Source organism: Manacus candei, unplaced genomic scaffold (assembly GCF_025592945.1).
Source record: "Manacus candei isolate 608988 ecotype Guabito, Panama unplaced genomic scaffold, ASM2559294v1 h1tg000066l, whole genome shotgun sequence".
NCBI classification, from domain to species: Eukaryota; Metazoa; Chordata; class Aves; order Passeriformes; family Pipridae; genus Manacus; species Manacus candei.
Genome location: NW_026138114.1, coordinates 659,045 through 683,821, shown reverse-complemented (window position 1 = coordinate 683,821; position 24,777 = coordinate 659,045). Strand labels below are relative to the sequence as shown.

The 24,777-nt window shown below is 59.2% G+C and overlaps 2 protein-coding genes across 4 annotated transcripts; one reads left to right on the top strand and one right to left on the bottom strand.

Moving 5' to 3' along the window:
* Nucleotides 1–114: 114 nt before the first annotated feature.
* Nucleotides 115–9,380, bottom strand: LOC127479304 (uncharacterized). Its single transcript, XM_051806051.1, has 10 exons — nt 9,264–9,380; nt 8,122–8,235; nt 7,406–7,681; nt 7,178–7,309; nt 5,246–6,774; nt 3,745–4,089; nt 2,676–2,889; nt 2,279–2,392; nt 513–1,613; nt 115–475 (listed from the first exon to the last, which is right to left on the bottom strand). The coding sequence occupies exons 1-9, from the start codon at nt 9,274–9,276 to the stop codon at nt 592–594; spliced, it is 3,759 nt and encodes a 1,252-aa protein (XP_051662011.1). The 5' UTR covers nt 9,277–9,380; the 3' UTR covers nt 115–475; nt 513–591.
* Nucleotides 9,381–11,294: 1,914 nt separating this feature from the next.
* On the top strand, nt 11,295–24,712 carry LOC127479325 (zinc finger protein 212-like). 3 transcript variants are annotated; one of them, XM_051806136.1, is made up of 8 exons: nt 11,295–11,786; nt 12,236–12,365; nt 12,725–12,832; nt 18,411–18,497; nt 19,855–19,950; nt 20,795–20,908; nt 21,052–21,165; nt 23,342–24,712. In XM_051806136.1, the coding sequence occupies exons 1-8, from the start codon at nt 11,469–11,471 to the stop codon at nt 24,226–24,228; spliced, it is 1,854 nt and encodes a 617-aa protein (XP_051662096.1). In that variant the 5' UTR covers nt 11,295–11,468; the 3' UTR covers nt 24,229–24,712. The 3 variants fall into 3 exon arrangements, with proteins under 3 accessions (XP_051662096.1, XP_051662095.1, XP_051662097.1); XM_051806135.1 differs by having other exon boundaries at nt 11,297–11,786; nt 20,792–20,908; XM_051806137.1 differs by lacking the exons at nt 11,295–11,786; nt 12,236–12,365; nt 12,725–12,832 and adding an exon at nt 17,747–18,329 and having other exon boundaries at nt 20,792–20,908.
* Nucleotides 24,713–24,777: the final 65 nt, after the last annotated feature.

The following is a 24,777-nucleotide window of genomic DNA, read 5'->3' as shown; positions in this document are numbered from 1 at the left end:
CCAAATTCCCATCAGGCAGCTACACATTCCTCCCTCCCTCCCCCCAAGGAAGGTGGTGACCCCCATCCCTCTGACCTCCCAAGCCCACCCCCTGGAGCACAACAGGAGACCACGAGTCTTTTATCCAAGTCTCTTCCTGGTTCATCCACTGATTCCAACCGCAGCCCAGCCCCCCGCAGTGTATCCAGGCCACTGACAAGCCCTGGGCCACCAACCACCCTGGGGACACTGACCACTCCCAGATCATCAACCACCCCAGGCCAGCGACCACTCCCAGGCCACCTCTGTCCAGGCTGGCAGTGTTCAAACAACCCTGAATTCCACCATTCCCCGAGACCCAACACAGCCACTCCTCCCCTGAATCCACGGGGCAGCGGCACCGCCTGGCTCGGTTCCAGCCACTGACCCTCCTCTGCTGCCTCGTGACCAGTCCCTGGGGGCCTTTCCCTGCTCACGCAGCACATCCTTCCTCCTCCTCCTCCTCCTCCTTCCTCCTCCTCCTCCTCTGTCACCTCCTCCTGGAGCCCCCGGCGGTGCCACAAGTCCCTGGGCGATGTGACCCCAGCTGCCTTCCCTCCTCCATCCCTCTGGCTACCGACTGTCCTGGCCCAGAGCCTCGCAGGGCTCCAGCTCCCGCTTGTGTCCCGGCAAGCTGCCGGCCGGGGAGCCGGCCACGGCGTGCACCTTCTGGTGGTGGTTCAGCGACTGCCGGTGCCGGAAGCTCTTGGTGCAGCCGTGGCACTGGAAGGGCCGTTGCTGGGTGTGCCGGCGCTGGTGCTCCTCCAGCGACGCTTTCTGGGGGAAGCTCTCGGCGCACTCGATGCAGCGGTAGAGCCGCTCCCCGGCGGCGCTGGCCCGCGCCGGCCGGCCCGGCCACGCACCCCGCGGCGGCCCGTGGATGCGCTGGTGCTTCTGCAGGTGGTGCTTCTGCACGAAGCCCTGCCCGCAGGAGGGGCAGCGGTACGGCCGCTCCCCGGTGTGGATCCGGTAGTGCTTGTTGAGGTTGGACTTCTCGTTGAAGCTCTTGCCGCAGTCCGGGCACTGGAAGGGCCTCTCGCCCGTGTGCAGGCGCTGGTGCCGCAGCAGCGCCGCGTGGTGCGCCAGGCTCTTCCCGCAGGACGAGCAGATGAAGGAGCCGTTGCTCTTCCTCTGCTGCCGCGCCAGGAGGTTGCGCGTCAGCCGGACGCTCTTCCAGCCCGGCGGGAGCGCCCTGGGATCGTCCCCGGCGGCGCAGGGATCGTGCTGCTCCCAGCCGGGCTGCGGCGAGGCCCCCTCGGCGCCGGGGTCTTCTCCCAGCGGCATTCCCTGGGGAAGGGCGAAGGGCTGCTCCGTCCCTGCGCCCAGCACGTGCTCCATGGGGAAGGGCAGCCCTGGGGCAGGGTGAGCCTCCACCGGCACCACCACCGGCTTGAACTCCCCCAGGGAGAACTCCCCCAGTCCTGCCCCGGCCGCCTTCGGCCCGGCCACGCCGTGGCTCTCCCAGGGAACTGGCTGCTCCTGGCTCAGGGCACCCTCCTCGTCCAGCCTCTCCGCAGGGGCCGTGGGCAGAGCCAGGAGCTCGGCCCCGTCCTCCGGCGGCTGCTGCTCTTCCTTCTTGATCACGATCATCTCACCTGTGGGGACACAGCAGTTCATGCCCGGGAAGGGAAGTTCTCCCATGCCCACAGCTCCAGAGCGGGAGCAGGAGAGGAGCTTCCCCACCACCTGTTGGTGAGCAAACCGGCAAAGAACAAAAGGAAGGTTTTACTGGGAAGAGGGGGACTCCAGGGCAGCTTGTTGGACCTCAGAGACATGGAATCATGGAATAACTGAAGTTATAAAGCCCTCTAAGATCACCAAATCCAATCATTAACCAAGCACTGCCAATGCCACCACTAACTCATGTCCCCAAGTGTCACATCCACACGGCTTTAAATCTCTCCAGGAATGGGGACTCCACCACTGCCCTGGACGTGCTGGACACAAGGGACACAATGGACTGACAATACAATCCTCACAAAGAGTCCAAACCAGAGGGAAAATGAAGGCAAAGCTGAGCTGCAGAGTCCTCCATCCTGGAAGGAACTTTGTCAGGAATGGTGGAGTTTAAGTGGGCGAATCCAGGGAAAAGGATCAAAGCAAAACCTCCCCGGAGCAGGAGGGAGAATCCACCCACAGGCACATCCAGTCCCAGAGCCACTCCCTCTGAGCCTTGCTTCCCATTTTCCATCCTGACAGACCCCATCCAGTCCAAGTGGGTCCTTGGTGCCCACCCTCAGCACCCCCCACTGTCACTCACCGTCACCAAGCTGTCCCATCACCGCTCCCTTCTCTGGCAGCTCAGGGATCCCGGGATCCTCCCTGTCCTCATCCGGTGGCAGCAGCGTGGATTTGGAATCGGCATCTCCAGGCCCTGGGAAGGAGGGAGTGATGGATGAACACTGATGGTGAGGCTCAGCCAAAGGGGAGTCCTGGGCTCTCAGGATGATCCAATCACACAGGACAGAGTCAGTCAAACCAGGCATGGGATTTCCCAGGAAGTGTCTGTCCAACACTCTGCCTCTAAAATTTTAGCCCAAAATTAATCAGAACTAAAATTTAGGACTCTCTGCAGCAAATCCCTGCCTGGTGGTCCATGTATGGCCCATATCCCAGAAAAAAAATGGTGCAGGAACACCGGCTTCAGGACAAGTTACCTGGAATCCCCCCACATTCCACATGGGGAGGGCTCGGGAGCTGGATCAGCCCAGGGATGATGATGCCTCTGACATGATCTGACTGATCCTCCCCGAGAGGGACCGTGGCCTCATAATTCCCCTTCACAGCAATCCCGTGGAGCTCCTGGTTGTCCGTGTTCCCCCATTCCTGCTCGGGCAGAACGGCCGCCTCACCCTCGCCCACCGCTGGCACCTGGAAGCACGGGAGGCTCCACCACAGGGATCCCAACCTCATCCCCCCCAAGCCCTACCGGTGCTCCAGGAGAGCCCGGCAGGGTCCGGAGCTCCTACAGACGGAGCTGTGTCATGAGGGACATTCCCCGACATCCCAGTGAGGCTCAGGTGTTTCCCCTCAGACCAGTCACCGTGGGCTCATTCCCATCCCCATTCCCGGGTCCCATCCCTGTCACCATGAACTCATCTATTCCCATTCCCTCAGGCTCATCTCCATTCCCCTTCCCCATCCCTGTCACCATGAACTCATCTATTCCCATTCCCTCGGGCTCATCTCCATTCCCCTTCCCCATCCCTGTCACCATGAACTCATCTATTCCCATTCCCTCGGGCTCATCTCCATTCCCCTTCCCCATCCCTGTCACCATGAACTCATCTCTATTCCCATTCCCGTTCCCCAGAGCTTGCCCCTGTCACTGTCAGTCTGCCCCTGTTCCCCGGGTCCCATCCCTGTCCCCATTCCCTGGTGCTGGTCCCCATTCCCCGTGTCTCGTCCCTGTCCCCATGGGCCAGTCCCTGTCCCCATCTCCCGGGTCCCTGTTCCACTCCCTGGGGTGGGTCCCCATTCCCTGGGTCCTGTCCCTGTCCCCATTCCCTGTGACCCGTCCCTGTCCCCATCTCCCGGGTCCCTGTTCCACTCCCTGGGGTTGGTCCCCATTCCCCGGGTCCCGTCCCTGTCCCCATTCCCTGTGACCCGTCCCTGTCCCCATGGGCCCGTCCCAGTCCCCATCTCCCGGGTCCCTGTCCCCGTTCCCTGGGGCAGGTTCCCACTCCCCGGATCCCATCCCTGTCCCCGTGGGGCAGTCCCTCTCACCGCGCGGGCCCTTCCCGGTTCCGCGGGGCGCATTCCCGTGGCGGTCACCTGTGTCCGCTCCGGGCCGTTCCCGCTGCCGTTCCCGGCGGCGGCGGGGGCCCGGCTGGCCCCGCAGCGGCAGCGGCGGAGCTGTCTCTGCAGGCGGCGGAGGCGGCGGGCGTTGTCGCCGAGCAGCGCTGCCAGGCGGGCCCCGCCGGCCCGCACCGCCCGCTCCAGCCCCGCCACGCGCCGCTCCAGCCGCTCCAGCCGCCGCTCCGCCGCCGCCCACGGGGCCGCCATGGCCGGGGCCGCCCCGCCGCCGCCGCCGGGGCCCGGCCAGTCCTCGGGCGGCCAGTCGGGGCGGTGCTGCGGGGGCGGCGGGCGGGGCGGGGCGGCGCGGGGCGCTCCCGGTGCCCGCGGGGGTCCCGCCGGTGCCGCCGCCGGGCCCCGCCAGGCCATGGCCGCCCCTCAGCGCCGCGAGCACGCAGCGCCCCCTGCCGGCACCGCGCGGAGCCACGCCCCGGCCACGCCCCCGCGGCCCCGCCCACCCGCGGCCCCGCCCCATCCCCACCTCCCGCCCCCGAGCCCCCCGTGCCAGCGACTGCCCCGCACCCGGGGCTCCTCCGGCCTCGTCACTCTCCCACTGCACCCCATGGCAGGCCCCACCGCCATTCCCAGTGCCCGCCAAGGCCTGGCCGGACCCCCCATCCCATCCCCATCTCAGACTGGGACTGCAGCTGCAGCCCCCCAGCACCAGATGACAGCCCCACCCTGTGCTCCATTCTCACTCGTCCCTCACCCCATCCCGTCCCACCGGGACACCCCCACTGCCATTCCTGGTGCCCCTCACCACCAGGCCCAGCAGGACCCTCCCAGAGCCCCCCCCAAGGAATCCACATTCAGCATTCTGGTTTCTACAGCATCTATTGGCACTCTCCGGAACAGGGACCCACTCCTGGCATCCCACCTGCTACATCATGGCTCGGAAACAAGGAGCCCCCCAGGTGTGGGCAGGGGGGGCTCCCTCTGCCCCGGGGGCAGGAGAGTCGGAGAGGTTGCAGAGGTAGAGGGGAGGAGAGTAGAAGGCCCACAGCAGCTTCCCATCCCCAGAAGGTCACTTCAAGGTCCAGCAGTGACCTCCCAGTCCCAGGAGGTCACTCTGAGGTTCAGCAGTGGCATCCCATTCCCCGTAGGACACGTCAAGTTCCAACAGCAGCTTCCCATCCCTGGGAGGACACTTCAAAGTCTAGCAGCAGCTTCCTGTGCCCAGGAGGACACCTCAAAGTCCATAAGCAGCTTCCCATCTCTGGGAGGTCACTTCAAGGTCCATCAGCAGCATCTCATTCCTGGAAGGTCACCTCGAGGTCTATCAGCAGCATTCCATTCTTGAAAGGACACTTCAAAGTCCATCAGCAACATTACATCCCTGAGAGGACACCTCAAGGTCCCACAGCAGCTTCCCATCCCTGAGAGTACACCCTGAGGTCCAAGACCAGCCCCCCACTCCCGGGAGGACCCCTCAAGGTCCAGCAGCAGCACAGCACCCCTTGGAGGTCACACCCTGGCTTCCCACCCCGTCTCCTGGCACGGTTCCCGCCGGGATGGGCACGGGGTCGGCGCGGGTGAGCGGCCGGTTCTGCCGCATGTGGGTCCTGCGGTGCACCTTGAGGTGGTAGAACCTCTTGAAGGTCTTCTGGCAGATCCCGCACTGGTGGGGCCGGACACCGGCGTGTGCCCAGTGCTGCCGGACGAAGTCGGAGATGCAGGTGAAGCTCCAGTTGCAGCAGGGGCACAGGATGAGGTGGCGGCCGGAGTGCTGGCGCTGGTGCACCGTCAGGAAGCTCTGGCTGGAGAAGTTCTCCAGGCACTCGCTGCACGTGTACAGCATTTTCCCGGGGGACAGCGGGCACCTGGCAGGGCTGGGCTTCTCCCACACCGTGCCACGGTCCCTGCTCAGGGCTTGGGGCTGGGAGGCCGGGCACGGTGTCTGACTGGGACACACCTCTGGCTGATTCGGGGGTTGGCAGATCCCACTGGCTGCCCAGGTTTGGGGCTGGGACGTTGGCCAGGGTGTGTGGCTGGGACACGCCTCCGGCTTTGAGGCCTGGAAGGTCCTGTTGGCCACCCAGGCTTGGGGCTGGGATGGTGGGCACGGTGTCTGATTGGGACACACCTCTGGCTCTGAGGGCTGGCACAGCCCGTTGGCTGCCCAGGTTTGGGGCTGGGATGTTGGGCACAGCACCTGGTTGGGACGCACCTCCGGCGTTGAGGGGTGGCAGGTCCCGTTGGCTGCCCAGGTTTGGGGCTGGGACGTTGGGCACGGTGTCCAGCTGGGACACTCCTCTGGCTTTGGGCCCTGGCAGGTCCCACTGGCCACACACATTTGGGGCTGGGACGTCAGGCACAGCACCTGGCTGGGACACACCCCTGGCTCCAAGGGCTGGCTGGTCCCGTAGGGCACCAAGGCCTGGGGCTGGGATGTCGGGCACGGCACCTGCCTGGGACACACCTGAGCATCCGGGGGCTGGCATGTCCCTTTGGCCACCTGTGTTTGGGGCTGGGAGGTCGGACACGGGGTCCGGCTGGGACGTGGCTCCGGCTCGGAGGGCTGGCACGTCCCGCTGGCCGCCCAGGCCCGGAGGTGCCGCCTGATTTTCTTCTTGGACATGAACTTGCGGTCGCAGTGCACACAGACGTAGGGCACCGAGTTGCTGTGGCTGCGCTGGTGGATCAGGAAGTTGATCTTCAGCAGGAAGCGTTTGCTGCAGATGGGGCAGGAGTAGAATTCCCGGGTGGCATTTCGCTGGCAGCCCGCCGGCCGGCCCATGCAGGAGCCCTTCTCCGGCTTTTCTGGGCCAGAATCTACCTTTCCTGGTCCTTTGGGAACGTCAGCCGCTGGACCTTGGCCAACATTCCCTGAATCTTTCACATCCTCCTGTTCCAGACCCTTCTCCTCTTCCGCACCCTCTGAGGATGTTCCAGGCACTATCGGCTTCTCCACAGTGACCTCCTCCTGTGGCACCTCCATTGGGATCCCCACCTCGGTGTCTGCTGGGAATTTTTCACAGCCCAAACATCACTTTTCCACACGGTTTTGAGGCATGAACAGCAAAAAGCTTTGCTCCCGCCCTCCCTCACTTCCCAACCCATTCCCAGCCAGCAGCCAGCACAAATCCCAGCCCTGCTCTCCTCTTCCAGCTCAATCCCTGCACTGTGCAAAAGCCAGGAACAGCCACAGCTCACCCCTGCAGATAACCCAGGGGTAGTTTGAGGTGGCAAACACCACTCAGGCAGGACAAGGAAGTCCAAAGCCACAAAAGGGCTTGTCCAGGCAGGCCGTGCCCCATCCCAAAGGGTTTCAAGGCTGGCAACAGGATTTGCTGCCAGAGCCCTTTCCTGGAAGCCCCAGGCCTGAAGAGAGTCCCAAGGAGGGGTAAAGGTTCTGCCCCAGTACCTGCTGCAGTGGGAGGTGATGGAGACTGGTTCTGATCCACTGCTTCCCGACAGCAGGCAGAGAGCAGATGGGAAGGGGCCGGGGATGGCTGGCTGAGATCCCCTGGGACAGCAGCTTCCAGAGGGATGGGGGCTGTGAGGGCAGGAGGAGCAATGAAGGTGGGTAAGAAACAGCTGGGCAGGGGTCCAGGACCCCTCGCAGCAGCAGTGGGGTTTGCCAGGCACTCACGTGTGCTGCAGTTCTCCGGGACTGCTGGGCTCCCACTTTCCTCTGCCGGCTTCCCACTTTCCTCTGATGGCTTCCCACCTTCCTCTGATGTCTTCCCACCTTCCTCTAATGGCTTCCCACCTTCCTCTGCCAGGTTTCCACTTTCCTCTACCAAGTTCCCGCTTTCCTCCACCAGGTTCCTGCTCTCCTCTGGTCCCCTGCAGCTCCCCTCACCAGGCTCTGTTGTCTTTGCCCCCAGCATCCCATCACCTCTGGAGCAGCTCGGGCGGGCCAGCTCTGTGGAGGACAAGGACACTTGGATTCCCCAGGAGTCAGGGGGGAGCTCTGATGAGCCAGCACAGGATCCCATCCCACAGGCCGTCAGATCCCTCACACACAGCTGCTGCTGGGGCAGGGGGGTTCCAAGCTCTCCATGTGTCCCAGTGTGTGTTCCCCGTGACCTCTCCCAGCACAGGCTGTCACAGCCATCACAGGACACCTCCCCATCCCTGGGAGTGCCCAAGGCCTGGTTGGACGGGGCTTGGAGCAACCTGGTCTACGGAAAGTGTCCCAGCCCATGGCATGGGGTTGGAACAAGATGAGCTTTAAGGTCTCTTCCAACCCAAACCAGTCTGGGATTCTGGGATTCTGAGTCCCTGGGGCTGAGGGCAGGGACAACCATAGTCCTGGTGAGCAGCCAGGAGCTCCTGGCATGGAAAAACCCCAGTGTCACACACCTACAGCCGGCTCTGGGGACACATCCGCTGCCTCTGGCTCAGACTCCGTCATCGTGCTCAGCTCTTCTCCTCTTTCCAGCCAGAGTAGCAGATGAGGCTTGGACAGGGCACAGTCTGGGCAAGAGCAGGACAGACATCAGGGACACGATGGGACAGGGACTCTGTGGGTGCACCCACAGCCGGGCAACACAGAGCCAGACCCAGCCCAGGAAACTTCTCCAAGTGGGACAGCGACAGGAGTTACAGACACAGACAGGAAACAGCAGGCAGAGCTCACAGAGGAATATGGAAAGCAGCCTGGGACAGCCCCTCAGGAACAACTGCAAGAAAATCCATCCTTGATCCATCCCTGCATCAGAATCCCTCATTATCCCAGAAATTTACCTCACGGATAGGAAAATACCCCAAAAAACGGGAAGGGAATTGTTGAGGCTCCTGACTGGACGTTTGATCAGGAGCACCAAGCAGTGCCCATGCCTGTGCTGGCACTGCTGAGGCACCTCCAGCCCTGGGGGAGTTCTGGGGTCCCCAGGTACAGGACATGGAGGGGCTGGAGCGTGTGCAGGGAAGGGAAGGGAGCTGGGAAGGGGCTGGAGCAGCAGGAGCAGCTGAGGGAGCTGGGGGGGCTCAGCCTGGAGAAAAGGAGGCTCAGGGGGGACCTTCTGGCTCTGCAACCCCCTGACTGGAGGAGGGAGCCGGGGGGGGTCGGACTCTGCTCCCAGGGAACAAGGGACAGGAGGAGCAGGATGAGAGGAAACAGCCTCAGTGGGAAGTTCAAGTTGGATATTGGGAAAATTCCTTCCTGGGAAGGGCTGTCCAGCCCAGGCACAGCCTGCCCTCCCTGTCCCTGAAGGGATTTAAAAGCCATGTGGATGTGGCACTTGGGGACTTGGGTCAGTGGTGGCCTTGGCAGTTCTGAGGGAACGGCTGGACTTAATGACCTCAGAGGCCTTTTCCAACCTCAGCAATTCCATGATTCTGTGAGTCTACGCCTCCTGCAGCTCCACAGCCTGTCTCACTACCACACAAGGATCTGGATGAACACAGAAGAGTGAATTCCCGGGCTGAAAAGAGGGAATTTCAACCCAGGGGGTTCAGCGTCCCTGTTCTCCGCGAGGAAAAGGCAGCGAGCACTTACTAACCCTTCCTGCGCATCCCTGCCAAGCTCCAACCGCTGCCGGAGGGGACAGGGGATGGAGAGGATCATTTGAGAGCTGGAGAGATCCCAGTCAAAGGCAAAGAGGCAGAAAAGTGACCCCGAGAGAGCTCCCCGGGGCAAGCACAGCCTACACAGGGACACCAGCATCTCGTAGTTGCCTTCCATGACGCTCCGGTAGAGCTCCCGCTGTCCCTCGTCCAGGGTGTCCCACTCCTGCCGGCTGAACCGCAGCGCCACCTCCTCGAACCGCACCGGCACCTGCGGCAGGGCTGGCATGTGGGAGAGGGCAGCTCCCAGACCCCCGGACACCCCCCTCAGACCTTCAACGGCCCCAAGAGCAGCCCCTCAAAAGACCCCCTAAGGAACGCCCCGTGCTTATTCGCATCCCCATAAAGATCCCCCCTCCCAGCAGCCCACGGGATTCACCCCCGGTCTTCTGAAACCCACAGCAGCCCCCTCAGGAGACATCCAACCAGCCCCCAGCCCCGTAGGCAGCCCCCCAGATTCACCCTCAGTCTCCCAAGAGCCACCTCAGTCCCCTAAGGAGCCTCCCAAAGCGCTCCCAAACCCTAAACAGCCCCACCGCCTCCCCCCCGAGGCTGCCCTTCAACTTCCCACCATCCCCTAAGTGCCCCCCTAGCCCACTCCCACCACCCAAGCAACCCTTCAGCCCCACAATAGCCCTATAAGTGACCCCCCCCCCCCCCCGGCGCACTCCCAGTCCTCCTCGTCCCCCACCATCCCCTAAGCGCCCCCCAGCTCACCCCCAGCCCCCCCAGCCCCACATTAGCCCCCTAAGTGCCCTCCCGACCCAATTCCAGCACTCCTCGACCTCCATCACCTCTCAAAGTTCCCCCCAGCTCACCTCCAGCCCCCACAATGGTCCCATAAGTGACCCCTCCGACCCATTCCCAGCCCTCCTCGCCCCGCATCACCCCCCTAAGCGCCCCCAGCCCCACAATCGCGTCCCCCCGGCCCCTCTCGGGGTGCCCCCGGCCCCTCCATCCCGGTTCTCACCGTGCGGAGCCGCAGGGCCGGGGGGATTCGATCCCGCAGCGCCGCCTCCGCCCGCTCCATCCTCCGCTCGAGCGCCTCGAGGCGCTGCCGGAGCTCCGCCATGGCCCCGCGCTGCTGCCCGCGGGAGGGCCCGGCTCCGGACACTCCCCGGAGGCGGAGCCCGGGAGGGTCCGAGGAGGGGTCCCGGGGTCCCTCCGAAGTGGCCAAGTGGCTCCCGGGGGACCCGCACGACATCCAGCTCGAGGGATGCTCCTTGCTTGAATGGGCAGTGGGGTGGATTGGGAGCTGGCTGAGTGGCAGATTCCAGAGGGTTGGGATCAGTGGCACGGGGCTGGGCTCTTCGGGACAAGAGGGACATGGAGCTCCTGGAAGATGATTCTCCTGTGGAGGTGCTGAAGGGATGGAGCACCTCTGTGACCGGGACAGGCTGAGGGAGCTGGGGCTGTTCAGCCTCCAGAGGGGACACTGAGAGGGGCCCTCCCCAGTGTCCGTCAGGGGCTGCAGGGAGGGGGCAGAGGATGGCCCAGGCTCTGCTCGGGGGGGCCCAGCAATGGCACAGGAGGAACGGGCAGGAACCGATGCCCGGGAAGTTCCACCTGGACACGAGGAAGAACTTGTTCCTGTGCGGTGACCGAGCACTGAACAGATTGTCCAGGCAGAGTGTGGAGTCTCCTCCTGGGGATATTCCAGAACCATCAGGACACGATCCTATGCCATGTGCTCTGGGATGGCCCTGCCGGGGCAGGGAGGTGGCACCAGATACCCCATTGTGGTCCCTCCCGGCCGGACCCGTCCTGGGATCCCGTGGGGAAGCGCCGCTGCAGCGGAACCCCCGGCGGGGGGGGGCTCAGCCCGTCTCGGTGACTGACAGCTGTCGATCACGGCGGGGCTCCGGCCGGCGGGGGCCGCTGTGGCGGCGGAGGAAGAGGAGGAGGATGCGGGGGAGGAAGAGGAGGAGGAAGCGGAAGCGGCGCTTCTTGGCGGCAAGAGAAGACGGCGGTGCGGGACGGCGGGGGCACCGGCGGGGAAGGGCGGGCCCCGGGTCCGGTGCGGGAGGGCCGGGCCGGGTCTCACCGGAGCGGCCCCGGTGTGCGGCGGCCGAGCCGCTCCCTCCTTCCCCCAGCTCCGGTGCCGCAGCCTCTCCCGGGGCTCCGTCCGTGCCGGGGCGGGGATGGAGCTGTTGGACGGCGGCAGCATCTCGCTCTGGACCGTGGTGGGGGCCGTGCAGGCGCTGGAGCGGAGCGTGGCCGCACACGCGTCCCGCCTGCTCAGCCTGGAGCACCGCGCCGGGAACGCCGAGAAGAAGCACCTGGAACACGAGAAAGGGATGGGAGAGTTGGGGAACCAGCTGGAGAGCAAGTGGACGGCGCTGGGCAACCTCGTCCAGGAGTACGGGCAGCTCCAGCGGCGCCTGGAGAACATGGAGAACCTGCTGAAGAACAGGAACTTCTGGGTGCTGCGGCTGCCCCCGGGCGGGGAGGTCCCCAAGGTAACAGAAGGGTCTCTGAGGGGTCTGGGGGACACACGCCCTGCCCTGCTCCTCAGCTCTGCCCGGCAGCCTTCCCCCGTGGAAGTCATTCCACAGATCCTGCCGGGATGCAGAGGCACCAGGCAGGGAGCGATCGCTCCTGTGTATTGCTGCATTGGGCTGGTTTTCCCTACAAAAGGGCGGGTTGACATGTTTCCACCAAAAACGGGAGGTTCTTCCCAACTCTGAGATTCCCAGCAGGACCAGACTCCACACAGGGGGAAGTAAGAATATTGTGGAATTCCCAATTGAGCCCCCAAGGATTAGCAAAGCGCCGTTACTCTCTGTGGCCGGGGGATGCCCCAAGGCAGGAATTTTCTTTCCCTGATGCCTGGTGGCTGGGATGAATAGGAAGGAGGATTCTCGGTGTTCCAGCTGCAGTGCTGAGCGTGTGGCTTTTGGGATTGCAGGCCCCGACCCTGGTGTTGGAAAACGACGCCACTGGCTTTTCAGCTCAGGAGTGGGAGAACCTGGAGGAGTGGCAGAGGGAGCTGTGCAGGAAGGTGCTGGCAGGGAAGAGCCAAGCCCTGGTCCTGCCGGGTGAGTGTCGCTGCTCCGGTCAGTTATCGGCACTTCCAGGCTGGCTGGGTTTGGGGAGGCTTTCCCACACCTGGGAAGCAGATCTGTGGGAACACGGAGAGGCCGGTGTGTGTCACACCCTGTCCCATCGGTCACCTGCGGGCCCGGTGCCAGCACAGGCCCCTTCCCTCAGCCCACGGGGTCCTTCCCGGTTGGAGTAGGGCTGGCTGCTGGCATGGAAGCCACTGTCTCCTGGTGAGCCACACAAAGGGCTCTTTGTGCTGCCAGCCCGGGTGTTGTAGCCAAGGGATCTGGTTCTAGGAGTGTGTTCCTCCCTGTGGATGCAGCACGGAAACATTCCTGTCTCTGTTCCTTGTCAGACGATGCCATGCCTGAACCTGCCCTCCTGTCCCAGCTCCAGGGAGGGGAAGTGCCCTGCAGGGAGGACGAGGTGGCTTCCAGAGAGATCCCAGAGGATCCAGATACAGGCAAGAGACGAGTTAAAGCTTCAGTCCCGGGGTATGAGGGTCGTGTGATGCTGTCACCAGGCAGAGGCTGTCACAAGGGATGGTCCTGGTTTGCTTGGAGGGAACTTCTCAGATCCCAGGAGAAGCAGGTTCAGGGGAAGTAACTGAGAGAAAATGTAACAGGTTTGATTTTTAGGATTAGAGATCAGGGAGGAATTCTTAGCTGTGAGGGTGGGGAGGCCCTGGCACAGGTTGCCCAGAGAAGCTGGGGCTGCCCCTGGATCCCTGGAAGTGTCCAAGGCCAAGTTGGAAAGGAATGTGGCTGTCAGGGATCTGGTCCAGAGCAGAGAGGGGGAGAACTTTCATACTGGGAGAGACGGAATGCAGCCTGGAAAAGGGGAGACAGAGAGGGGGACACAGCACAGGGCTGTGCCTGGTGAGTGGAGCACAGCAGGAGCTGAAGGAATCCAGGAATGAGCCTTCAGACAAGCGGGACAAACTCTGCTGTGGCAGAGTCATGGAATGGTTTGGGCTGGAAGGGACCTTAAGGATCATCCAGTTCTACCCCCTGCCTTGGGCAGGGACACCTTCCACTATCCCAGGTTGCTCTGACCCGGCCTTGGACACTTCCAGGGATGGGGGAGCCACAGCTTCCCTGGGCAACCTGTGCCAGGGCCTCCCCACCCTCCCAGGGAAGGATTTCTGTTGGATGTGTGTGAGCCCAGAAGGCTCCACTCCCTCTGGCTCCTGTCCTGTGTCCTCCAGAGCACACCTGCTCTTCTCCTGGGACTTCTCCTGTTTGGTGGCTGCACCCTCAGGAGAGCTGTGCTCCAGAGCAGTGGAGCTGCTTAGGGAAGTCACCAGTGAGGTGGGTTGTCTCTGTTATTCCCAATAATAATGGTTTTGATGGTGTTTTCCCTGCTGTGGCTAAATCTTGGATGTTTTTTCTCAAGCCCCTTGTGTGGTGTTGTCACCTCTCCACTGTCAGTCACTGCACAGTGGGGAGGGACACTCCAGACAGGAGACTGATCCCTGCTTGGATGAAACAGCCTCGAGTTGTGCCAGGGGAGGTTTGGATTGGAAATTGGGACAATTTCTCCCTGAAAAGGGCTCTGGAGTCCCCATCCCTGGAGGGATTTCAAAGCCATGTTGATGTGGCACTTGGGGACATGGTCAGTGGTGGCCTTGGCAGTGCTGGGGAATGGTTGGACTCCATGGTCCAAGAGGTCTTTGCCAACCTTATTGGCTCTGTTTGATGATTTTGCCCTCACACATGGCTCTCTGTCTGCAGTTTCCATCCTTGACCTTTGGGTGGTTTTATGCTTGAAATGGGATTCACTTTGCTGTGAATGAGGGTGATAAGGCCACGTTCTGCTTGGGATTGTTCTGATGTGGGCCAGGACACGCTCCACTGGAGCCTCTGGATTTGCACTGCAGTAACTGAGGGGAATTTGCTCTGGTCTTGTCACCTCTGAGCACCCCTGTGGTGGCATCGCCACCTCTGTGGTGTTCCCAGTGCAACCGAGCCAGGAAACCTCTTGTTTGGTTTCCCAGCCACTTGGGTGGGGAGAATTGCCTCTCCATTCACACTTGGGTTTGTATTTCACAGTTGCCTTCATCTCCCGCTTCTGGGAGCTTGGGATAGGGGTGGGTTTTGTTCCTGGGGATCAGCTTTCACCAGATCCCAAACCATTAGAATTCCCAGGGTTTGAGACATCCCAAACACGGGGATGACGTCGCTGCTCGACCTGTTCTAAACCCACTGCTTGTTTTCCCCATCACTAATTGGGCTTTAGTCCCTTCCCTAATTGGGTCCTGCCCCTTGCTGCTCCCAGAGTGTCTTCCAAGGGAAGGGTGCAGCTGGCTGGCTCATCCCCTCGGGGACAGCCATCCGAGTGCTGCCGAGGTCTTGGATGCCATGGCTCTGGAGAAGGTCTGTGTGGGGTGAGCCCCTCTCGCTGCACTTATCCATTATTTTCCCCAAATCAAACCTGTGAGGACAGAGAGTGTCACCTTTTGTCACTTCTCAGGGTTGGGTGGCCAATTGCTGCCATGTGCTGACAGGCAGTTTGGGTCTGTCCAGTAAGTGGATGAACCAATCAGATCCCCAGTGGTTTTCTGTGGGTTCTGGTTAAACTGTTCCTATATTTTATATATTTTATATATTTTCTTAAACTCAGCCTGTGAGCCTTCAGGGCAGGGAACTTGTTTCTGTCTGTTTGTAAAGTGCTGATTAAATTTGCAGCAGTAAGGACTTGATGTTTAATAAAAATAACAGTCGACTTGTCAAGTTCTAAATGCTTCTTTTTCTTTTTTTTTTTGATCTATTTTTACTTTTCAAATCATTTTACCTGCTGCTGGTCTGCAGTATCATAACTTATGGATGGAGAGGCAAAAATTGTCCTCAAATTAGAAAAAAAAAACAGTGGGGTTTAATTGTTTTTAATTTTTTTTAATATTATGAGCAGGAGAATTGTTTTCTGCATCTTTATCTTAGATCCAAACAGGCCTGAAGGGTGAGAATATCTAAAAGTAGGGTGTAAATAAGCTCACAATACAATTCTCACCCAGGTCACATCGATCCTGCTGCCAGCAAAACGTTGTCAGTGTTTTAGTTGTGATGTTAAGCCCAGAAAGAAAAAAAAGTTTAATTTCTGTTTTGTTTGAAAATAAACAGAATTAACACATGAAAACACCTAAATAATAATGACCTCGTGATTATTGGTCACCCTGAGCTCTGCTTCCCGGTGAAAAGCTTATCCTTGCTGGTTCCAGTGTAAAATTTGGGTTGTCAGTCAAAATACTCAATTGGGAAGAGCATTTAGTGTTGTTATCCAGGAATCCCTGGGTTCTGCAGACAGGCAGATGATTTGAGTGGAGTTTTTCCTCCCCGAGTTAAGTCAGGAATTAACAGTTCATCTTGCACCAAAATTTCACAGAGAGGTCCAACCTTCTGACCCGATGGTGTCACGGCAGCATCTCACAATGGAGCTGTTGGGTTCTTTCTGCATTTCATCTCCTTGTGGATTTACTTGTTGGGTATGGAAACCAACTTCCAGTCACAATCCCCTTTGTCAGGTCTTACTCAGGAACAAATGAGTTTGAACTATCCCTAAAATTCTGGCTGATTTGCTGCTTTAGTACAGGAAAAAGGGAAATTACACTCCGTGGTTTTCGTTCCAGTTAGAACTTGGTTCATTTTATGGCTTAATTTTTGCTATGTTCTTAGTCCCTAAATTGCAGGGTAACGTAGAGGCAAAGGCTTTATGCTGCCAGAGGGCAGGGTTAGATGGGATATTGGGAAGGAATTCTTGGCTGGGAGGGTGGGGAGGCCCTGGCACAGGTTGCCCAGAGAAGCTGTGGCTGCCCCTGGATCCCTGGAAGTGTCCAAGGCCAGGTTGGAGCACCCTGGTCTGGTAGAAGGTATCGCTGCCCATGGAACTGGATGATCTTTAAGATCCCTTCCTACCCAAACCGTTCTGGAATTCTATAAGAGCAGGATGTATTCTGGGATAAAGATGCAAAGTTGCAGCTGCATAAAGCAGTGGAGGGACTCTTGCAATTCCCTTGTGACCAGAACATCCTGAATTTAGTTGAGATCACTCCAGCAGCTCTCATGGATTGTTCTACAAACAACCAGAGGTGCCTTTTCTGGGCTGTTTCTGTATTTTGTGTTTCATCCCTCCTTGAAGCTGCCTTTGATACCCCAGATGATGCACAGTGAGTCACCATTTCCCTATTCCAGCCCATCTCTCCTGAATTTCAGAGACAAATACGTGTATTTATACCAAATCTCAGAGCTATTTTGAGATTTGTGTTGTTTGAATTGCAAAATTGAACCCTGATTTCAAGACCAAATGTGAAGTGGCACAGAAATGTGTTGCTTTTCCAAGACTGAGAGGAAGAGGAGAAATGGTCCCTGTGCACGGGTAGAGTGATGCTGACAGGAATCACAGAATCAGGGACTTGTTGTGGTTTGAAAAGACGTCGGAGACCATCAAATCCAACTGTTCCTCCAGCGCTGCCAAGGCCACCACTGACCCATGTCCCCAAGTGCCACATCCAAACAGCTTTTAAGTCCCTCCTCGGCAAATTGATGGAGCAGGAGCAGGGCTGAGGAGATTCCAAGTCCCCACAGCTCTGAGGGGAGCCCAAACCCTCACACCTCTGAGGGGATCCCGATTCCCCATGATTATAGAGGACCTTGTGTTCCCATGGCCTGAGGGAATCCCACACCCTCCTGGCTCTGAGGGGATCCTGTTCCCTCACAGCTCTGAGAGGACCCTGATCCCTCATTGCTCGGGGAACCTGTGCTGTCACAGCTCTGTGGGGAATTTATCCCTCAGGGCACTCTGGGAAAGCCGGGTCCTTCATGGCTCTGAGTGGGCCCCAATCCCTCACAGTTTTGAGAGGATCTCTGATCCCTCTTGGCTTTGAGGGGACCTCTATCTCTCACTGCTCTGAGTGGGCCCCATTCCCTCACAGTTTTAAGAGTATCCTGTGTCCCTCACAGCTCTGAGTGGACCCAAATCCCTCACAGTTCTGAGAGGACCCCATTCCCTCACAGTTCTGAGAGGATTCCAGGTCCCTCATGGCTCTGAAGGGACCCTGATCTCTCATGGCTCTGAGTGGACTCCGATCCCTGGTAGTTCTTAGTGGACCCAAATGTCTCACAGTTCTGAGAGGACCCCAGTCCCTTACAGCTCTGGGAGGATCCCAGGTCCCTCATAGTTCTGAGAGGACCCCAATCCCTCACAGCTCTGAGTGGAACCTGATCCCTGGCAGTTCTTAGTGGACCCAAATCTCTCACAGCTCTGAGGGGATCCCAGGTCCCTCACAGCTCTGAGGGGACCCCGATCCCTCACAGCCCTGAGGGGATCCCAGGTCCCTCACAGCTCTGAGGGGATCCCAGGTCCCTCACAACCCTGAGGGGACCCCGATCCCTCCCATTCCCGCTCTCTCCCGGTGCCTCCCGACCCCGCGCCCTCCCGCCGGGGGGCGCCGCGGGGCGGGGCGGGCCGGCAGGGGGCGCTGCAGGGCCGGTGCCGGTGTGGGTGCCCGGTGCCGGTGTCGGTGCCCGGTGTGGGTGCCCGGTGTCGGTGCCCGGGGCCGGTTCCCAGTGCCCGGTGTCGGTGCCCGGGGCCGGTTCCCAGTGCCCGGTGTCGGTGTCACTGCCCGGGGCCGGTTCCCAGTGCCCGGTGTCGGTGCCCGTTGTCGCCGGTCAGGGCCCGGCCGCAGCCGCCCATGGCCGGTCCCCGCGCGGGGCGCGCCGTGGCGGCGCGGCTGTCGCGGCTGGAGGCCCGCCTGGCGCGGGCGGAGCGGCAGCTCCGGGCCGCGCTGGCCCTGGGCGGGCGGCTGCGGGCGCTGGAGCAGCGGCTGCAGCCCGGGCCCGGGGGGCGCGGGGCGGCGCGGCCGCGGGTGCCGGAGGAGAAGGTGTGGGTGCAGCTCGGCGAGCGGCAGTGGCGGGCGCTGCGCCGGGCCGTGCTCCGCGGGCACCGCCACGTGCGGCCGGGGCGCGGTAAGGACGGCCCGGGGCGGGGACGGAGGGGGCCCCGCGGTGCCCTCACCCCGGCCGACCCTCACCCGCCCCCCTCCGCAGGCCCGGACGGTGCCGGACACAACGCCCAGGCCCCGACGGACGGCGGGGAGCGGGAGCGGAGTGGGGATCCCGCGGGGAACGGCAGCGGTGAGTGGGGACGGGCCGGGTGAGGGGGGGACGTGGGGCACCCGCCGGGTCTGGGGGATGTCCGCGGTTTGGGTGGGTTTTTAGCCTGGAGAAAAGGAGGCTCAGGGGGGACCTGGAGCTCTCCACGAGTCCCTGACAGGAGGGGGGAGCCGGGGGGGGTCGGGCTCTGCTCCCAGGGAACAAGGGACAGGAGGAGAGGGAACGGCCTCAGGCTGTGCCAGGGGAGGGTCAGGTTGGATACTGGGACAGTTTCTTCCTGGAGAGGGCTGCCCAGCCCTGGCACAGGCTGCCCTCCCCATCCCAGGAGGGATTTCAAAGCCCTGTGGATGTGGCACTTGGGGACGTGGGCCAGTGGTGGCCTTGGCAGTGCTGGGGGAGTGGTTGGACTTGATAATCTCCAAGGCCTTTTCCAGCCTCAACAATTCCATGATTCAATGACCAGCCTGTCTCCAAGGTGCTCGCTGTGCTGAGTGTGATCTTCCAAACGTAGCTGTCAGGCATCCCCCAGCCTTCCCAGGACGCTCCATCATTCCCTTCTTTTCCCTCTCCTGGTTGCTGAGCTGCACTCCCTCTGTCCCCTTGGATTGGGCCTGGGCTGAGTCTGCACTGCCAGACAAAGCAGGATGGATTTTGGTTTTCCAGTCTGAAGTCTGGCTGGCAAGAGGATTTTTCATTCCATTGTGCACAAACATGCACAATGTAGTTGGTTTTAAACACATGTGAAGTGTTCCCCCAGCTCATTGATCAGGCTATGGAAGTGTCCAAGTCCAGGCTGGACAGGGCTTGGAGCAACCTGGGCTAGTGGAAGGTGTCCCTGCCCATGGCAAGGGGTGGAATGAGATGAGCTTTAAGGTCCCTTCCAACACAAACCATTCTGGGATTCTGTAAAGGTGCAGAGCACTGGCCCTTCTGCTTTCCCTTAATAATTCTACAGACTTTAGTTTTCTTTTTTCCATAAATTTCCTTACTTATTCTCTAAGAATGCTCTTCTCACCAGTGTTTCTGTGACTGGTTTCACTGAGAGGGACTGAAAAGGAAATGACAGAACTCCAGTGGTGCCAAGAGAGAAACAAAACTTAAGAACAAGAATTGCAGTGGCTCTGTCCTCTCCCGGGGCCATGGAGAACATGTTTTCACTTGCATGACAGTTTTATGTGTTTCTGAGGCTCAGATATCTGCTGAGGGTTTTGCAGCCAACATTTTAGGTCTGTTCAAGAGACCTTGGTCAGTGGGAACTGGAACTGGAGTGAGGTGTTCTCTGGAATGTGAGCTGGAACAGAGCAGCTCTGCCTGGGATGGGCCGAGAATTGGAATTAGTTAGGTATGGAATTAAAATAACAGTGGTTCCCATTGACAGAAGACAGCATAATCCAGATTAAGCAAGAGGAGGAGTTGTGCACTGCGGTTCAGGAGGAGGAGGAGGCTGGAGAAGCTCCTGGAGAGCCCTGCCCAGGTGAGTAACTGCATACCTGGGAGAGAAAATGAACCAGAGGGATTAAATTCCAAGTTATGTGGGGTTTTCTTCCCCACCTCTTTTCTTGTATTCCAGATCTTTTAGAAGTGTTGAGCAGACTTGCCAGCAGCCCCGACAGGTGAGGGCTGGTGTTGCCTCTTTCCCTTCTCGTGGCACTTTTGGAGTTTGGCTGGTTTTTATCCAAGCAGATGTTTCATTCTCCCCTAAATTCCTTACTTTGCTTCCCTCAAGTCGATAAATCTAGACTGGTTAAATATTTAGTGCAAATCAGTCACTTTTTGGGGACAGTGGGTTAACTTGGAGGAGGCAAAGTCAGTGTTCCAGCCCGTGGTTGGAGCGTGGAGGCAGGATCCGGCTGTTCTGGCTCTGGGGGAATTGGAGCAGCTGCAGCAGCTCCTCAGCTCCATTCCTCTGGCAGTGCCTCTATCCCTGCAGATCCAGAGCCTTCAGGTGCCTTTTCCCTCCTCCCTTCCCTTCTGGGGTTTTCCTGGTTACAGGAGCAGCCCATGGACCCCTCGGGGAGGCCACCCAGCCCAGGGGCCTGTTCTTGGCCCTCTCACTTGGAACCTCTTTGTTTTACAAATAAACTGCCCTGCTTTGCAGATTTTCCTCACTCTTCACAAAGGGTATCAACACTACCTGTTGGCTCCACTGGAATTGTATGGATTTTCAGACTTTTCCATCAGGTTTCCTTAAGAAACTGGGCTTATGGGAGCTTGGCCTGGGGGAAAACCAAGCCCAAACCCAGAGCAGGTTTCAGCCTTGTGAAATCCTGAGTTTATGGAGGTACAACACACTTCTCCTGGATTTTCTCCTTTAGCAGAGCAAACGTTTTGTGATCCTGAGGCGTCCAGTCAGACCAGGAAAGGCAACGAGGTGGATGCCAGGGAGCTGCCAGGCACTGAGGGTGAGGACATTCCAAGACACCCTGACACAGGTGAGGAGGATTCCATGGCAAAAACCCCCACTGCAGGATTTACCCCTCCTCGTGTTGTGTCCTCCCGTGGTTGTGAATTCCCAAATCTCCCAGTGCTTTCCCTGGGGTTTCTCAGTTGTGCAAATTCTCCCCCCAACAAACAGGATTTCAGACTTATGCAATGGGTGTTTCATCGTGGATTAAACAAGAGGAGGAGCCACGCTGCCCTGAACAGCAGCACTTGGAGAAGGAGGAAATCTCTGCAGATCCAAGTACAGGTCAGTGATGAATTTCAGCTGGGATTTCAGGGACAGTAAATCTAGTTTAGAGTATTTTTTAATGCTATATTAGATGTCACAGCCCTGTGCTGTAAGCAACAAAAAACTGGGACAAACCTCAGCCTGCTGGTTAATATTTGGGCACAAAAATGTTGAGTTCTGTCAGCTGAAGAGGCTCCTTCCTCCTCGAGCCGGCCTGAAGCTGCTGAGGTGCTGGTTTGGGCTTGTGTTCAGGCAAGCCCAGAGCTGTGCTCAGGCAGCACAGATCAAGTTTGTGCTGCTTTTACCTGGATAAAAAGCTGGCTGAGGGCTGGGCCCAGAGTGTGGTGGGGAAGGGAGTGACATCAGCTGGTGGCCAGTCCCCAGTGGTGTCCCCAGGGCTCAGTACTGGGGCCAGCTCTGTTTAATGTCTTTATCAACCATCTGGACAAGGGAATTGAAGCCATCCTCAGGCAGTTTGCAGAGGATACCAGGGTGGGACTGTAGATCTGCTGGAGGGCAGGAAGGCTCTGCAGAGGGATCTGGACAGGCTGGATCCATGGGATTGATGGGCTGAGGCCAACGGGGTGAGGGTCAGCAAGGCCAAGTCTGGGTCCTGCACTTGGGTCTCAAGAACCCCATGGAACACTCCAGACTGGGCAGAGGGGCTGGAAAGCTGGGAAATGACCTGGGGGTGCTGGTGACAGAGGCTGGACATGAGCCCAGGTGTGCCCAGGGGGGCAAGAGGCCAATGGCCCCTGGTTTGTACCAGCCATGGGGTGACACAGGGCAGGGTTTGTACCAGCCATGGGGTGACAGGGCAGGGCCCATCCCTGTGCTGGCACTGCTGAGGCACCTCCAGCCCTGGGGGCAGTTCTGGGGTCTCCAGTACAGGACATGGAGGGGCTGGAGAGTGTCCAGGGAAGGGAAGGGAGCTGGGAAGGGGCTGGAGCAGCAGGAGCAGCTGAGGGAGCTGGGGGGGCTCAGCCTGGACAAAAGGAGGCTCAGGGGGGACCTTCTGGCTCTGCAACCCCCTGACAGGAGGGGGGAGCCAGGGGGGGTCGGGCTCTGCTCCCAGGGAACAAGGGACAGGAGGAGAGGGAACGGCCTCAGGCTGTGCCAGGGGAGGCTCAGGTTGGATATTGGGGAAATTTCTTCCCTGAAACAGCTGTCCAGCCCTGGCACAGCTGCCCAGGGCAGGGGTGGAGGCCCCATCCCTGGAGGGATATAAAAGCCCTGTGAATGTGGCACTTGGGGACATGGTCAGTGGTGGCCCATGTCCTGATGGGTTTCCATGCAAATTATTTCTCATGCACAGTCCATTTTTTTCAGGCCTTTCTGGAAATGGATCAGAGGCTTTGGGGGTCTTTGGATGTCTTGATCCCCCTTTACAGTCCATACCCACTCCTTGGCCTCATTCCTGCTGTGCTTATCTCCAGGAACTACAACAAGGATGTTTGTCCCAGAAAAGTGCTGCCCTGTCTCTGCAAGGCCCCTTCTGCAGACAGATCTTGTTCTTTCTCACAGTGTGTTTAATCAACAGTCTTTGGTTGGCTCCATGTCCATCCAGCTGTGGGTGTTTGGGACACACACATTCCCTGATCTTCTGGGAATTGGGAGCTCCAAGGGTCTCACTTTGCACTGCTGTTTATAGAGTCACAGGACAGTGGGCTTTAGTCATGGTAATTTTCTATCCTGGCCACAATTCCAGTCAGTAACTTTCTTTGAAGGCTCAATAACAAAAATCTTACTCCACTTGGGTTGTTGTTCAGGCAAGAAAAATGAGTTTCCAGGGCTATTCATTAAAAACATTTCCTGGGGTCAGACAGTATTTCTGATAAGCTCAATGGGGGAGGTTTAGGTTGGATTTTAGGGAAAGGTTCTTCACCCAGAGGGTGGTTTAGCACTGGAATAGGGAGTACCAAGGTGTGACTGTCCCCTCTGTCAGGGAGCTCAGACCTCCCACTTCAGACATCCGAGTGAGAAGGTGAATCTAAGACATTGCAGCGGAGATTTTTTAATGTAGATTTTAAAAAATATAATTGGAAAAAAAGTCTTTCTGTTTTCCTGGAGATTTTGTTTTAGTGGACACTGGTACTTGTTCCCCCACTCAGTATTAATGATGTGGCTGTGGGCTGGGAGGGACATTCCCAAGGGGATTCCTGAGTTAAAAGACTCCGAAATCTCTGTGTTTCAGATGAAAACAGGAAGAGGGACCCTCCAGCAGATTGCTTTGAGAGCACCACCTGTGACTCAGAGGCACCAGGAAGGCCAGGAGAGAGGTTTCCCAAGGATCCCAGCCCTGGAGTGACATGGGACAGTCAGTGGAATTCAGAAATGATGGAAACAAACAGCACTGGGAACGGGAACGGGTACGACCGAGGGTTTGGTGAGCCCTTGGATTTCTTCAGTGCTCAGGAAAAGAGGCCGTGTGTGTCCAAGTGTGAGAGAAACTCCCCGCAGCAGGACCAGCCCCAGGCTCCACAGGGACAAGGGGAGATGTTTCCAGGCCCCACGTGTGAGAGGGTGTTCCCTCTGCTGCACCCCCAGCTGGGAGAGAAGGGAATGGGGCCGGGAGCTGCCCCTGCCCCCTGCCAGGGGGGACAGCCCCCCGCGGGCACGGCCAGGCTCTGGGACCGGGACCTGGGCGGGGAGGAACCTGCTGAAAACGAGGAGAACTTCCCCATGGACACCTCTGGAGCCTGCTGGGATCCCCCCCCAGCCCGGGGCAGCCCTGCCCACCAGCAGCAGAGCCAGGGCCGGGGCAAGTCCTACATTTGCAGCGACTGTGGGAAAAGCTTCGTTTGCCACTCGTGGCTCGTCAGACACCAGACAACCCACACGGGAGAGAGGCCTTACAAGTGCTCCGAGTGTGACAAAACCTACAGGAGGAAGGATTACCTCCTCAACCACCAGAGGAGGCACACGGGGGAGGGGCTTTTCCAGTGTCCCCTCTGCAGGAAAAGGTTTGTGCTCAGGAGGAGCCTGGTGAAGCATCAGGAAAGCCACGTGCAGGAGGCACACCTGCCACTGGCCAGCTGGCCCTGCACGGACATCAGGGGCTCCGTGATGCATTCCATATAAAACACCCCTGCCAGCCCCCTGGGGCAGGGCAGGACCCCCAGCTCTGCCCTGGAGCGTGGTGGGAGGAGGAGGCTGTGGAACAGCCCCTCCCAGGCCAAGGGAGGTGGCTGGGGGTTATTTCCCACCGGTGCCTGTAGGTCTGGGGAGGTGTGGGGGCTCAGAGGTGCTGCTGGCTGTGAATCCGTGTGGGAGAGAAACCACGTGGACACGGAATTTGGGATGTGTGTTACAAAGAAGAGCTATCTAACAGAGAGAAAATGTCTGAAATGTTATCCCACAGCTGCTGGGAGTAGTCAGAAGGGCACAGAGCCTGGGAGGCAGCTAATTCCTGCTGATAAATCCCAGAGCTCCTGGGTGTCTCTGTTGCTGAACCCTGGGATAAGGATTCCTGAAGGGTGGGATCCTTACCAGGATTTGCAAAACCACTGGGGAACCTGGAACATGGTTTGAATTTTGCATAGCCTTAAAAGTTGTGTTGCATTTATTTTCCCACGTTGTCTTCTGTGTTTGTTCGATTTTCTGAGTCCCGTGAAAGCAGAAACATGGAGG